This window comes from Phycodurus eques, chromosome 9, assembly GCF_024500275.1.
Source record: "Phycodurus eques isolate BA_2022a chromosome 9, UOR_Pequ_1.1, whole genome shotgun sequence".
In the NCBI taxonomy this organism is placed as follows: Eukaryota; Metazoa; Chordata; class Actinopteri; order Syngnathiformes; family Syngnathidae; genus Phycodurus; species Phycodurus eques.
In genome coordinates, this window is record NC_084533.1 from 25,066,435 (window position 1) to 25,078,494 (window position 12,060).

The following is a 12,060-nucleotide window of genomic DNA, read 5'->3' on the forward strand; positions in this document are numbered from 1 at the left end:
CTTTTTTTCCCCTGAAAACACTAAAAATTGTTTTTAGGTTGTTTTTTGTTTGTTTGTTTTTTTAAATCGAGGTTTACTTCCCCCCCCCCCCCCCCACACTTTTAAAAAATATTTTGAACAATTTTACTCCATAATATCGCTGTCCAATTACTATAAAAGCACGTACCTCCACTTCTTTTTGTGTGTGCATTTTTCTGAAACCTTAAGAAAAAAACCCATAATTTTTGTTACTGTTTGTGACTATTTCCCCTCTTTACCCTACATTATATTGCTGTCCAACAAAATGCATGTATCTCCAAATGTGCTTACCTTTCTGAAACAATTAAAAATAATATTTTTATGTTGTTATTTTTGGGATCCAGTGTTTTTTTATTTTATATATATATATATTTTTTTTTACTTTAAACATTTCATGTTTAACATGTTTATCCTACTTTTTCACACAGTCCAATGAAAAACATGTTTCTCCACTTTTGTGACTTTTGTCCAATAAAAAGCATATACAGTATATACTGACTTTTTGTGGACTAAAAATATTTTATTGCTATTGTTTTATTTTTTTCTGGGGGGGGGGGGGGCGGGGGGAATGTCCAGGATTAAACCCCCACGCGTGTTGACATTTTTCAACAATGATCATTTATAATATCACATTCCAAACAAAAACAGGCATCTTCATTTTCAAAAAATATATATTTTTTAATAATTAATCTACAACGGATGTTGGGATGTAATCAGTGCAGCTCGAAACAAAAAAAGTGCTAAAAAAAATTAAATAATGTTTCGTTTTTATTTACATACAAACACACATATATATATATATATATATATATATATAATTTTTTTCTTAAAAATGATCACATTGCCTGAAATATAATCTATATTTTACATTCTTATTTGTTTGGGGGGGGGGGGTTGCAGGGAATTTAGTAATTAAATTAGCAGTTTCTAATGTTTTGACCACCGTATTTACGTCTCCAACTATTACAAACAAGTCTCAGTGCACAATAATCAAAACAGTGCGCCAGGTCAAAATTTGCGTTTTTGACTATTCTTGCATTATAAAAATGTGTAACTAAAGTAAAATCAGGAATTTCTAACTGCTTTGGATTGTTTAAAATGTCAAGTAATTAAAAGAACCGGTTGGAAACGTTTTTTTTAGGTGAGGAAACTGCTGTCATTAAAGTTAAAAACTGTGCCAATAAAAAAATACCATTGTCTGGGGGTGTGCCTAATGAAGTGGCCTGCGAGTATTTTATCATTAAAATCTTTTATTTTTTTAAATTATTTTTGACCTAAATCCACAAATGCAATCACTTTTACAGAGAAAAGTAAGTATTTATATGAAGTTAGGCCTGTTTATAAGTAAAACCAGTCGGGGAAATGTCCCGAAAATAATTTTTAAGTGTGTATCTCAATGAGATTGCTTTCATGTTTAAAAAAATTTAAATTAAAAGGAGATCTCTATACCTTCAAAAATACTTTAATTTAAGATAACAAAGAGTGTTGATAATAATAACAATAAAATAATATTTTTTTGTTGTTGTTATTTTGTTTGTTTTTGACTCCAATGGAGCCAGAAAGCGCCTAGAAAGAATAAACACGCTTCTTGACTTCTTTTCTCTCAAACGGCTTTAATCCGTTTTACTTTAATTTCTCTGTTTTCGTTCCTTTCTCTTCTTTTTTTCTTTTTTCCCCGCGCAGGCAGCTCATGATGGAGAAACAACAGTCAAGTGGGCAAAAACGCATATTTTAAAAAATGTGGGAGACATGTTTTGTTTTGTTATTATTTAAAAATGATGATATTATTATTATTATTATTATTATGATCATGTTAGGCCAAATGTCCACATAAACCAAAAAGCGTGGGGTAATTATGTTTGTTCTCTCAGCAAACGCAGGAGTTTTAATGGCAATTAAAAATAAGTCCGCTTTTGTTTCAAAATGGTACAGTATTTTCGAATAAAATACAAACATAATAATTGTAAAATAAAGTGTAATACACAAGGTATTGAGTGTTTTTAATAAATAAATAATACAAATAAATAAACAAAAATATTATTATTATAGGGCTGGATAGTATGGACACTATTTTTTAATGTAATTTAAAAAAATATTTTTTAATAGAAAAAAGCACATGGTACATGAAATGATACGTTCAATGAAATGATTTTTTTTCTTGACGTGGTTTTAAAATGCAGTCCGTTTTTCTTGAGTACAGATAAATCCTACAAAAAATAATAATAATAATGGTAACAATGACAAAAAAAAAAAAAAAAAAAAAAAAAAAACATCATACATGATAATAACAAAATAATAAAAGTATTTTCAATAACAATATTTATTATTTAAAGCCTTTTGAATATAGTTTTCTTAAATATATATAAACAATAATAATAATAATTTAGTCGTATTATCAACATTAATGAGGCCAACATTCAGCGGAATTTTGTAAAACAATCAACATTTGACTGTTCATCGCCTGCTCACGCCTGTGAAACTGTCTTATGGACAACGAATACATATACAACAACAATAATAATATATTATGATCAATATTAATGATGTCAACATTCGGCTCAATATGGTAAAATAATCAACATTTTCCCATTTGATCGATCTGCTCACGTTTCCACGCTTTAAAAAAGCAAACAAGGTGGCTTTACTTACGGGTGTGTTTTTTTTTTTTTTGGTCACGTTTTCACTTTTTTTAAAAAACACACACACGCACAAACAAAATCTATACATATGGATTTAAAAAATTGTTTTTGCAAAATGCAAAAGTAAGTTTGCGCTCTTTTTTGTCCGGTTGATTTGAACCCAAGCCAATCTCCTTTTAAATATTACGCCACGGCACAAAAATAAAACTGATTTAAAACTACGACAAGATTTGAAATGTAAAAGCCTCACATCTCCCCCGATAATTAATTTATTTAAAAATAAATAATTTTTATTTATTTATTTTTTTATTTTTATAAATGCTCAAACATGTTGCTGCATCATTTCAACTGTCACAGTTGATCTCTCCGGTGATTAGTTAAAACGCGTCTCTATGTAGCTCCATTCATTATATTGACATCATGCTTAACAAACAGACACGAGATAGTCCGCGTTTTGAGAGAAAAAAAAAAGGGAACATGCATGCAATACGGAGGCTGTAGTTCTTACCTATTTATCGCAATGTGTACCTGTGTGTCCTCCGCAGTGTCAACATGGCGACAAGCTATATATATATATATATATATATATATATATATATATATATATATATATATAAGCTAAAAATAAAGCAGCTACTTTCCTCCACCATGATTCCCTTTAGCAAGTGCACACTTTGTGTCCTCATGCACACCATTTTATACATGATGAGCCGCCAGTAATGGGATTATTAAACAAAAACGTTTCAGGAGCTGGCGTTAACCTTTTTTTTTTTTTTTTAATGCCTAATTAGGTTTTGCAAAGAAATAATTAGATTCTACAGTGCTTGCACACGCTGCCTATATTTTCAAATGGCGTCTGCAGAAGAAAGCGAGCATTGTTGGCAGTGAACGCAACACGCAGAGTTGCAGTTAAGAGTCAAGTGTAACGTTTTAAAACATGTTGGGACTGAATAAAGAACAGTTAAAGCTTTCTTTCTTTTTTTTCCTTTTTTTTTTTAGTGCAACAAACACACAATCGCTTGGGCTCACTTTTCTGCACGAGTCCGCCATCTGGTGTCGAGTTGGCGTAAAACACCTCAGGGGACGAAAAGATGACCTCTTACCACATAAAATGATCCATTTAACCGTCAAACCCACCTAAGAATTTATATAATCAGTATAATTACCATAAATGAGTGTTTTTAAGCCATAAAGAAGAGCGAGAGGCGTTTGGCAATAAGTGTTGTTGACTACGCATGCGCAGAGCCACCTGCGTAAACGTACGCGCAGCTTTGTCGCCCTCGCGAGGTCAGGGCTCTGATTGACATTTATATTTTGTAGCCTATTTTTGATCATTTGGTTCAAAAGTATTTGCTTAAAATTTAAGTGGTCAAATTATAAACACATACAAATAATGAACACGTTAATAACCACATATTTGACTACCGTGAAAACAACTCAAATTGAACCCCCACCCCCCTAAAAAAAAAAAAGACAAAATTGACAAAATCTATATAATGTATTTCTGCAATGAGACTTTTTGCCTGTGTTTGTATTTCACCCCCCTGGCGATTGAATTTCTATGCTCTGTGTTTCGAAGTGAAACGAAAATAAGAACGAGGAACTTTGTACAAATAAAAAAAATATTATCCACAAAAATACATTTCCAAATTAATTCCGAAAGGAATTTTATATCGGCAGTCATTTCATGATGTTATGAAGTCTTATTGCCATTTTCTAAATTGTAAAAAAAAAAAAAAAGTCTGTAAATGAAACGTTTTAAAAAAGATCCTCTTCGGTTCCGGAAGTCCTCTTTTCCTATCATCGCGTGAGTTTGCGCGATTTTCGTCGTCTAAGCAAGGTCAGCTGATCGTTGACGACAGCTGAGCAGCACGGCAGAGTAGTTCCACGCGCGAACAGCGGTAGGTTGATTTTTTTTCTCCTCTTATTTTAACATCTAATATCTACTGAAAGCCAGCCATGAATTCCCATTTATAATCAGATATGTGCCACACAATCCGGGTAAGTTGTCGTGAAGCGGCGGTCGGTCACGCCGTTAGCCTAGCCCCCCTATGCTAGCCGAAAGAGAACATTCTAGATTCACCTGCTGCTAGCTGCCTTTGACGAAGCGTGAAAAAGCCAACTTTGGTCGCCGAATATCCACGCACATATACCGGCCTTGACATGTACGCGGCGGCGGCGGTGTTCGTGGACCACCCCCACACCCTTATATTAAATTTAAAGAGCCTCATTTAAAAGTAGCATCTGTGGCAGGCATGCTAAGCTATTGTGGTACCATTCAGACCACGGTCAGTGATGGAAAGGAAAACGATTGTTTTTATTGTGTGGATTTGCGTCATCATTGTAAGAATATTTGATCAATTATCCACCAGCAAAATAATAGTTCTGTGTCCTGACATGATAGAGAAACTCAATGTATGTCGTAAGAGATGTAGTGTCATATCAACTGCTTCGTCATTGTCCAGTTGTTGCCCCCCTTGTTTTATTTTCCGATTTAAAAAAAATATATATACATACTACTTAAATTGATGATGCCATATTGGTACACTTGTTAAGTCATTGACCGTTTTGGAATCCCCCACCTTGGTAATAATTTATAGCGAGGGTTCATGGCAAACTAACAAAAACTCTACGCTCTTTCTTTCCTGTGTATTATTTTTGTTCTTTCTTGAACAGAGTGACACACGCAAGCACCTAAGATGGCAGACAACAACCAACCAAGCCCTCAGAGACTGGGACCTTTGGTAAGCCAGTCGCTTAACACCACAGCAACGATTGTTTCTTGTTTTTGGGCTTATGTGTGCCCAACACACAAAGTTTTATATAAGAAAAACAAGGGTTCTTTTTTTCTTTTTTCCCCTGTTTTCTTTTGTCTGGTAACTCTTGCAAGTTTGCTCAATAGCCTGAAATTCAGTAACATCCTGTAATGTGTAGTCTCACTGAACACTTGATTAGAATACAGCGTGACTGGATGCTTTTGCTCAACGAACACTCAAATCTTTAAATAAAAATCCACTTTTGCATCACTTAAAAGGAAACACTGGATTAGTGGATCACAATCAGGGTCCTTGACAAGCTAAAATGTCATGTGGCCAGCTGACATTTGGATGAAAGCTTCCCCAAATTTGCTACTATATTGAATTTAGTTCTGTTTTTTTCTTTTTCCAAGCTCGGAACAGTTAATGCCGACCATTAGGAAAATGTGCCTTTCGAACCGTCTCACAAACGTGCCAGAGTAACACGCCGACGAGAAACACACTGCTCTATTTTAGGTAACATTCATTAGGGCCTGAGCACAAAGTTGCTAACATGGTTAAAGAGCCTTTTGCTGTGCCGTATTTAAAGGCGGGTATATTGGACAGACTGACCGCAGTTAATAGCGAACGTTTAAATATATTAGGTTCGAGCAGTGTGTGGTATAAAAGCAAGCTCCCAAAGGGATGATAAAAGCATTTTTAATCGTGGAGGCAGCAGTTTATACCGGTACGCTACACTACACTGTGTGTATGTGGCGCATAGACCCATCACGCAACACAAATACCCCACCACTGCATTGACAACGTCGCTGAGTAATCATGTGCCGCTTATCAGAAGTTAGCTGATCCCGTCCTGGGCAGAGAAACTCAGTCTGACATCATTACCCTTGAAAATAAATGGCTTACAGATGATTTGATTTAGGGGGAAAAATGCACCAAAGGTGGGCGTGTAAATGTGGGAAAGACTCCGTAACTACCACTAACAACCCAGGCTAAACTTGGCTCCTCTTCAACATACAAAGATCTTAGGCTCTCAGTCTAGATTTATCACTTTAACAATACTTCCTTGACACCAATTACTATCATATTAGACATGGCTCTGGCACCATTGTGTCAGAGCACAAAAATGTGCAAATAAGTGAGGTTTTCCGCAAACAATTGAGAATAGGTTTTACATATTGTCCCATTTAATGTGTTTTGTGTGTGTGTGTGTGTGTGTGTGTGTATAACTCATTTAACAGCACCTTTTTCTCCTCCTGTAGCAATTTTTAATTAACAACAAGCTGGAAACTGCCATGTGGCTGTCCCGCCTCTTCACCGTCTACTGTTCCGTTATGTTCATACTACCAATTTTGGGGTGAGTGTGCGCTAACACGGTTGTCCTTTAGAATCGCAAAATCTCATTGCGTGGAAACTTTTTCTTTTTTGTTTAAATTCAGGCCCTACGCTGCGTCCAACTTCTATCAACGGGCACTGCTGGCCAATGCGCTTACCAGCGCCCTGCGCTTGCACCAGAGGCTACCCAGGTTCCAGCTGAGCCGGACGTTCCTGGCGCAGGCGCTGCAAGAGGATAGCTGTCACTACCTGCTCTACTCGCTCATCCTCGTCAACTCCTACCCCATCACCAATATCCTTGAGTTCAACTCTCTTGACTGCACTCTACCTATGAGCTTTAGTGGCATTGGTGTCAAATTTGCCACGTTGTAGTGATGGTTTGCATCGGGGTGGGGGGCAGATTAAAATACATATAAATGCTAGTCACAGTTTAGTTCACATCGGGTGCAGTAAGGGGACAAAAATGCAAAAAGCATGTTTATCCTTGTGGAAACGGGAACAATTTAATTACGTCTGAAATGAAACCTTGACTGATTTAATCTTTTCTTTTTAAGACCGGACATCATTTGTGTGAGGTTTTTTTTTTTTTTTTTTTTTTTTTTTATAAAAGTGAGGATTGCAGACAACAATTTAGACAGTCAATTATTATGCGATTAAAAACAAATTACTTTTTACTTTGGCTCCATCTGAAGAGCCCAGGAGAGGCTGTTTAAATCCCGTGAAGTTTTTTGTACCGTGCTAGTATACAAATGGTTAGCCAGAAGCTTAACTCCACTGTGTTTGTTTACAGATTAGATGTGTAGAAGTTCCAATTCTTGGCCCTTACTGAATGTTCTGTGTGGAAATCCTAATAATCTCTGCTTCAGGGTTAGCATGGTATACCGTCAAAAAGAAATCATACTACATATTTTTAGTACCGGTACTTCTGCACAGTTCGGCAGATAGCGAGCATTTGTAGTATTTGTACGTGGCAAGAACAAAAGCTGGACGAGTGCTCTGCGGTAGTGTGTAGCAAAGTTTGTTTGTTTTTTCAGACTCCCGGGCCCCACAACAACTACAGCAAGTGCAGAGAGACATCACTTGAGGAAACTCTGGAAGACCAAAGTCTAATCCACTATGAGTTGCAACTTCCAGTTGAAGTTTATTGTAAGAATCACACACCTAAAATAAAGAAACCCAAACTCTTCGCAGTTGTGGCCAATCATGAATGTTGGTTTTTTTTTGGGTTTTTTTTTTTTTTTTTTGTAGTGTCACCCCAAAAATACAAGCTAGCCACTAGCCAATATTTCAAAGAAATTTGAGAAAAACTTTTGAATGTCCTTTTATTTATTTATTTTTAAGCAAAGATACGAGGACGTTGTTGTCATAATGGGATTTTGATGACTGTCATTATTTGGCCTCCACTTGGATTACTTTCTTATATTCCTCATGAGCTATAATCACATTTAGTGCGATTACTGGCTCGCCAGCTCATTAAAATGCCGAGCAGCTCCCCGGGTATTATTTTGTTGCTCCTTAATCCATTGTCTCCAGTGAGCATCTTCCCGGTCTTCCTCTTCTCCCTGCTCCACGCAACCACCTACACTAAAAAGGTCCTCGATGTAAGTACACCACCGCCTCTGGCTGTGACTTTTATTGCTTTCTTGTGACAGGAATAAAAAAACAAGTGTTGTTGCGGAAAAGAGCAAATGAGGTATTACATCATCCAAATGGAGTTTTAAATAGCTACTCCATCATGTTGCCTGGGGGAAAAAAACCTGAAATCTAATAGAGGATGCTGGCTTGTATCAACAAAATTCACAGTTCACAGAGGAGGAATAGGTGGGCGTTCACTGTACATAACGATGATGTTGTTGTCGTCGTTATCCCTCCAGTCGGTGGGCCCCAGCAGCCTGATGTTCATCCGAAACCTCCTGGACAAGATGTCGGCCAATCAGCAGAACATCCTCAAGTTCATCGCCTGTAACGAGATCTTCTTGATGCCCGCCACCGTCTTCATGCTCTTCAGGTTCTGCACATGAATACCCCAAACACCTTCTCTTTGCTTTATTTACACGTGTGCACCACTCCCATTCTGTCGTTCCACACACAGCTGTCACTCGTCTTTCGCAACCTTTAGTCTTGAAGTAGACTCTTGCAGAGATGCTAAGTGTTCCGGTTTGGCCCCATTTTCCTACGAGAAGTTGCCGTGTGTCCGGGGTAAGGGTGAAATAATGCATACGTGCTTAACTTGGAGTTTGCCATTGAGCAAGCAAGTAGGTATCACGTGATTGACACGTATGTTGCGCGGCTTATGATTGGCTGACACAAGGAATCGCGCACTTCAGCGGAACTTCTGATTGGCTGACACCCCCGAAAACCGAAGCAGTAAGCACGCCTCCTCCCCAAACGCGGAAGCGCCAACTGTGTAAATAGTCTGTTGACAACGAGCCCAGGGACTAAAGAAAGTCACCAGTGATATACTGCCTGAGCAAAATACAAACAATAGGAAAGAAACAAATCGGGAAAACGCGCATAATGAAGGTATGTAACATAGTCAATGTATATTTTTAACAATTAACAACCCACCAACAGCCTCTTTTTTGGGATATTTCATGATGGTGAGGTGCCAAGGCATGGTCAGAGGTGTCAAATGTTATGGCGCGCCTGTACTTTGTAATGCAAATAGCTGAACGCTGACTCGTTCCGGCCCTAACACGTAAATGCCATCCAGCGTCCGACATTACCGGCCAGTACGGCGCTGTGTCGGGCCACCATGGGGCTTCAAACGCTGGCCAGTACAAATTTCATAAATGAAATAGATGAAATAAACACTATATTGTAAAGAGAGAAAAAAAACAGCGTCCACATTGAACAGTCGCCCAACCGCCCTGCTTTCCACTGTTTGGGTACTGAGGGGAATGCTTTTGAGCCGTTAAAGAGTATTTTTCCCCCCATAATATGTCCCCTTTAAAATGTTGTGGACTTGTACGTTCATGTTAATTTTGTTCCTATTTTTGTCACTAGTGGTCAGGGAAGCTTGCTGCTACCTTTCATCTACTATCGCTTCCTCAGCCTGCGCTACACTTCCAGAAGAAACCCATACTGCCGGTAAGCGCGCGACAAACCATACATCATTGTTCTATACTTGCGTCTATTGAGACTCGTCTATGATGTTGTTGTTTTCAGCACTCTGTTCACCGAGCTCCGAATCATCCTGGAGCACTTCATCATGAAGCCTGCGTGCCCCGTCTTCTTCCGGAGGATGTGCCTGAGCAGCATCGCGTTCGTCAGCCGTTTGGCTCCCACCGGTGTCTGAAAGCCGTGGCCTCCCTCCCCTCTCCGGCTCCCTCTTTGCATTTGGCCACCGCCGCCGAGGATGTGACTTCCATTTTGGATGAGGACACACAATGGCGGCATCACTGGAGGACATTTTGTTTTTATTGTTGCAATGACAACTTGGCAGCGTGCTCCACTTCAAGACCAGCCTGTAATGCACTGAAGTATCTACATTTTTTGGGGGGGGGTCGTCCTCTTCTCCCCCTGTCGTCCTCCTGTAATGTGACCTCATCAAAACTGTGAACCCGCCGCTCTTTTGTTATGCTGGAGAGCATCGGACATCTTAATGTCATTCTATGACCTTATTTATCAACTAATGTTCTGGGATTAGTAACAAAATGATCTTAATTTATATGATCACAGATTAAAACATGCCGAAAGAGGATGTAGGCAATGGTGATGATTTGTGTGCAGTTTAATATTTACCGTATTTTCATGACCATAAGTCGCACCGTATTAAAAGGCGCAGTTCCAGTTACGGGGTCTATTTCTGTATTTAACACATACATAAGGCGCAGGCATGGTAAAACATACGCTATCTTAAAACATACGGTAGCATGCATGCTGGCGTATCTTTCAAAAAAGGCAGCGGGTCAAAACTGACTTCGGTTGTACTTTAGTGAAGTATTTAACAGTGTGCTCAATGTTATTTTTTGATCAATCCTCATCCACAAATCCATCTAAGTCCTCATCTTCTGTATCCGAAATGAACAGCTGGGCAATTACGCCATCAAACATGCCGGGTTCCCTCTCATCATTGTCGGAGTCAGTCTCGTTGCCGCGGGGGCTGTTCAGCAATGATGATGGCGTTTTCCTGCTTCCTCCGCTTGTGACCCATGGATTCGTTGATCTTGAATTCTCTCGCGGCTGCTCGATTCACATGTTCCTCCGCGTAACTGTGCTTCGTGAGCGTGTCTCTTCGTAGGTACCATTTTCGGGGGTCCTTAGCCAAACCGATGTTGTTTTGCACAATGCACATATCGGCACTATATACCTAGTGGGGGGCGTGCCTTTAGCATTCTCTTTCACGCGCACCCTTCCCCCTTTAACGTCTGCATGCTGTCCTCAGTCACGTCCGCCTTTCCTCTATATAAGCAGCGTGTCGGCAGGAAATGCTCCCAGTCAGTCCAGCCGAGCGCTCATCAAAGTAACACAACAACATTTACAAATTTTGGAACTCTGTCCACGCCCAAGGCGGGCCGCATTATAAGGCGACCCGTCCATTTTGGAGAAAACTTAAGACTTTTAAGTGGGCCTTATGGTCATGAAAATACACGAGTTTCTTTTTTGTATGTACTCTTTAAAGGCCTAACTTCACTCCTTTTTTATGTAAAAATGTCATCTGTTGTATTTTATAGGACGAGCATAAATTATGGATTTATATGATGTTGGATTTCTCTTGGAAATGAACTGCATGATGCATGTCATCCATTAAGTGGAAGCTGCACTGCTTTTCAATGCATTGTGATTCAATTCCTCTCATATATATTTTTTAATGCATTTACTCCCCTTGTACTAATACCTTTGCTTACATGTGCCCTAATTTCTTTCTCTGATGTTCATTATCTTCATTTGCCAAGAGATGAACCACGTTTTTATCGTGAGATGCGCTCTTAAAAATTATGAAATAAAATAAAGTAGTGATAACATTTTTGTACTGATAATTCTGTGGTTGCTACTTACTCCATGACAGTCCGTGTTGTGGCTGCACCCACAGAGATAAATATTCTATATACAGGTGCCTCTCAATAAATAAGAACACCTTGAATTTCTGTAGTTCCATTGTAAAAAGTCATAGATTCCCTACACAGACTAAACTATTTTATGGTTTTACTGGATGATTTTAGTTTACAGCTAACGCAAACCCACCTTTTATCATCTCCCAAGAAATTAGAATGTTACATAAACAGTCAAAATGATTTATATATATGGAAATGAGGTTGGAATTGGCCTTCTGAAAAGTATTTCCTTGTGTTGAATAAATCTATATAATT

At 38.4% G+C, this 12,060-nt stretch overlaps 1 protein-coding gene across 1 annotated transcript; it reads left to right on the plus strand.

The window, feature by feature from the left end:
- Positions 1 to 4,475: 4,475 nt before the first annotated feature.
- Positions 4,476 to 11,715, plus strand: tmem33 (transmembrane protein 33). The gene is made up of 8 exons (XM_061685847.1): positions 4,476 to 4,558; positions 5,334 to 5,401; positions 6,676 to 6,770; positions 6,853 to 7,050; positions 8,286 to 8,349; positions 8,623 to 8,756; positions 9,755 to 9,838; positions 9,917 to 11,715. The coding sequence occupies exons 2-8, from the start codon at positions 5,357 to 5,359 to the stop codon at positions 10,044 to 10,046; spliced, it is 750 nt and encodes a 249-aa protein (XP_061541831.1). The 5' UTR covers positions 4,476 to 4,558; positions 5,334 to 5,356; the 3' UTR covers positions 10,047 to 11,715.
- Positions 11,716 to 12,060: the final 345 nt, after the last annotated feature.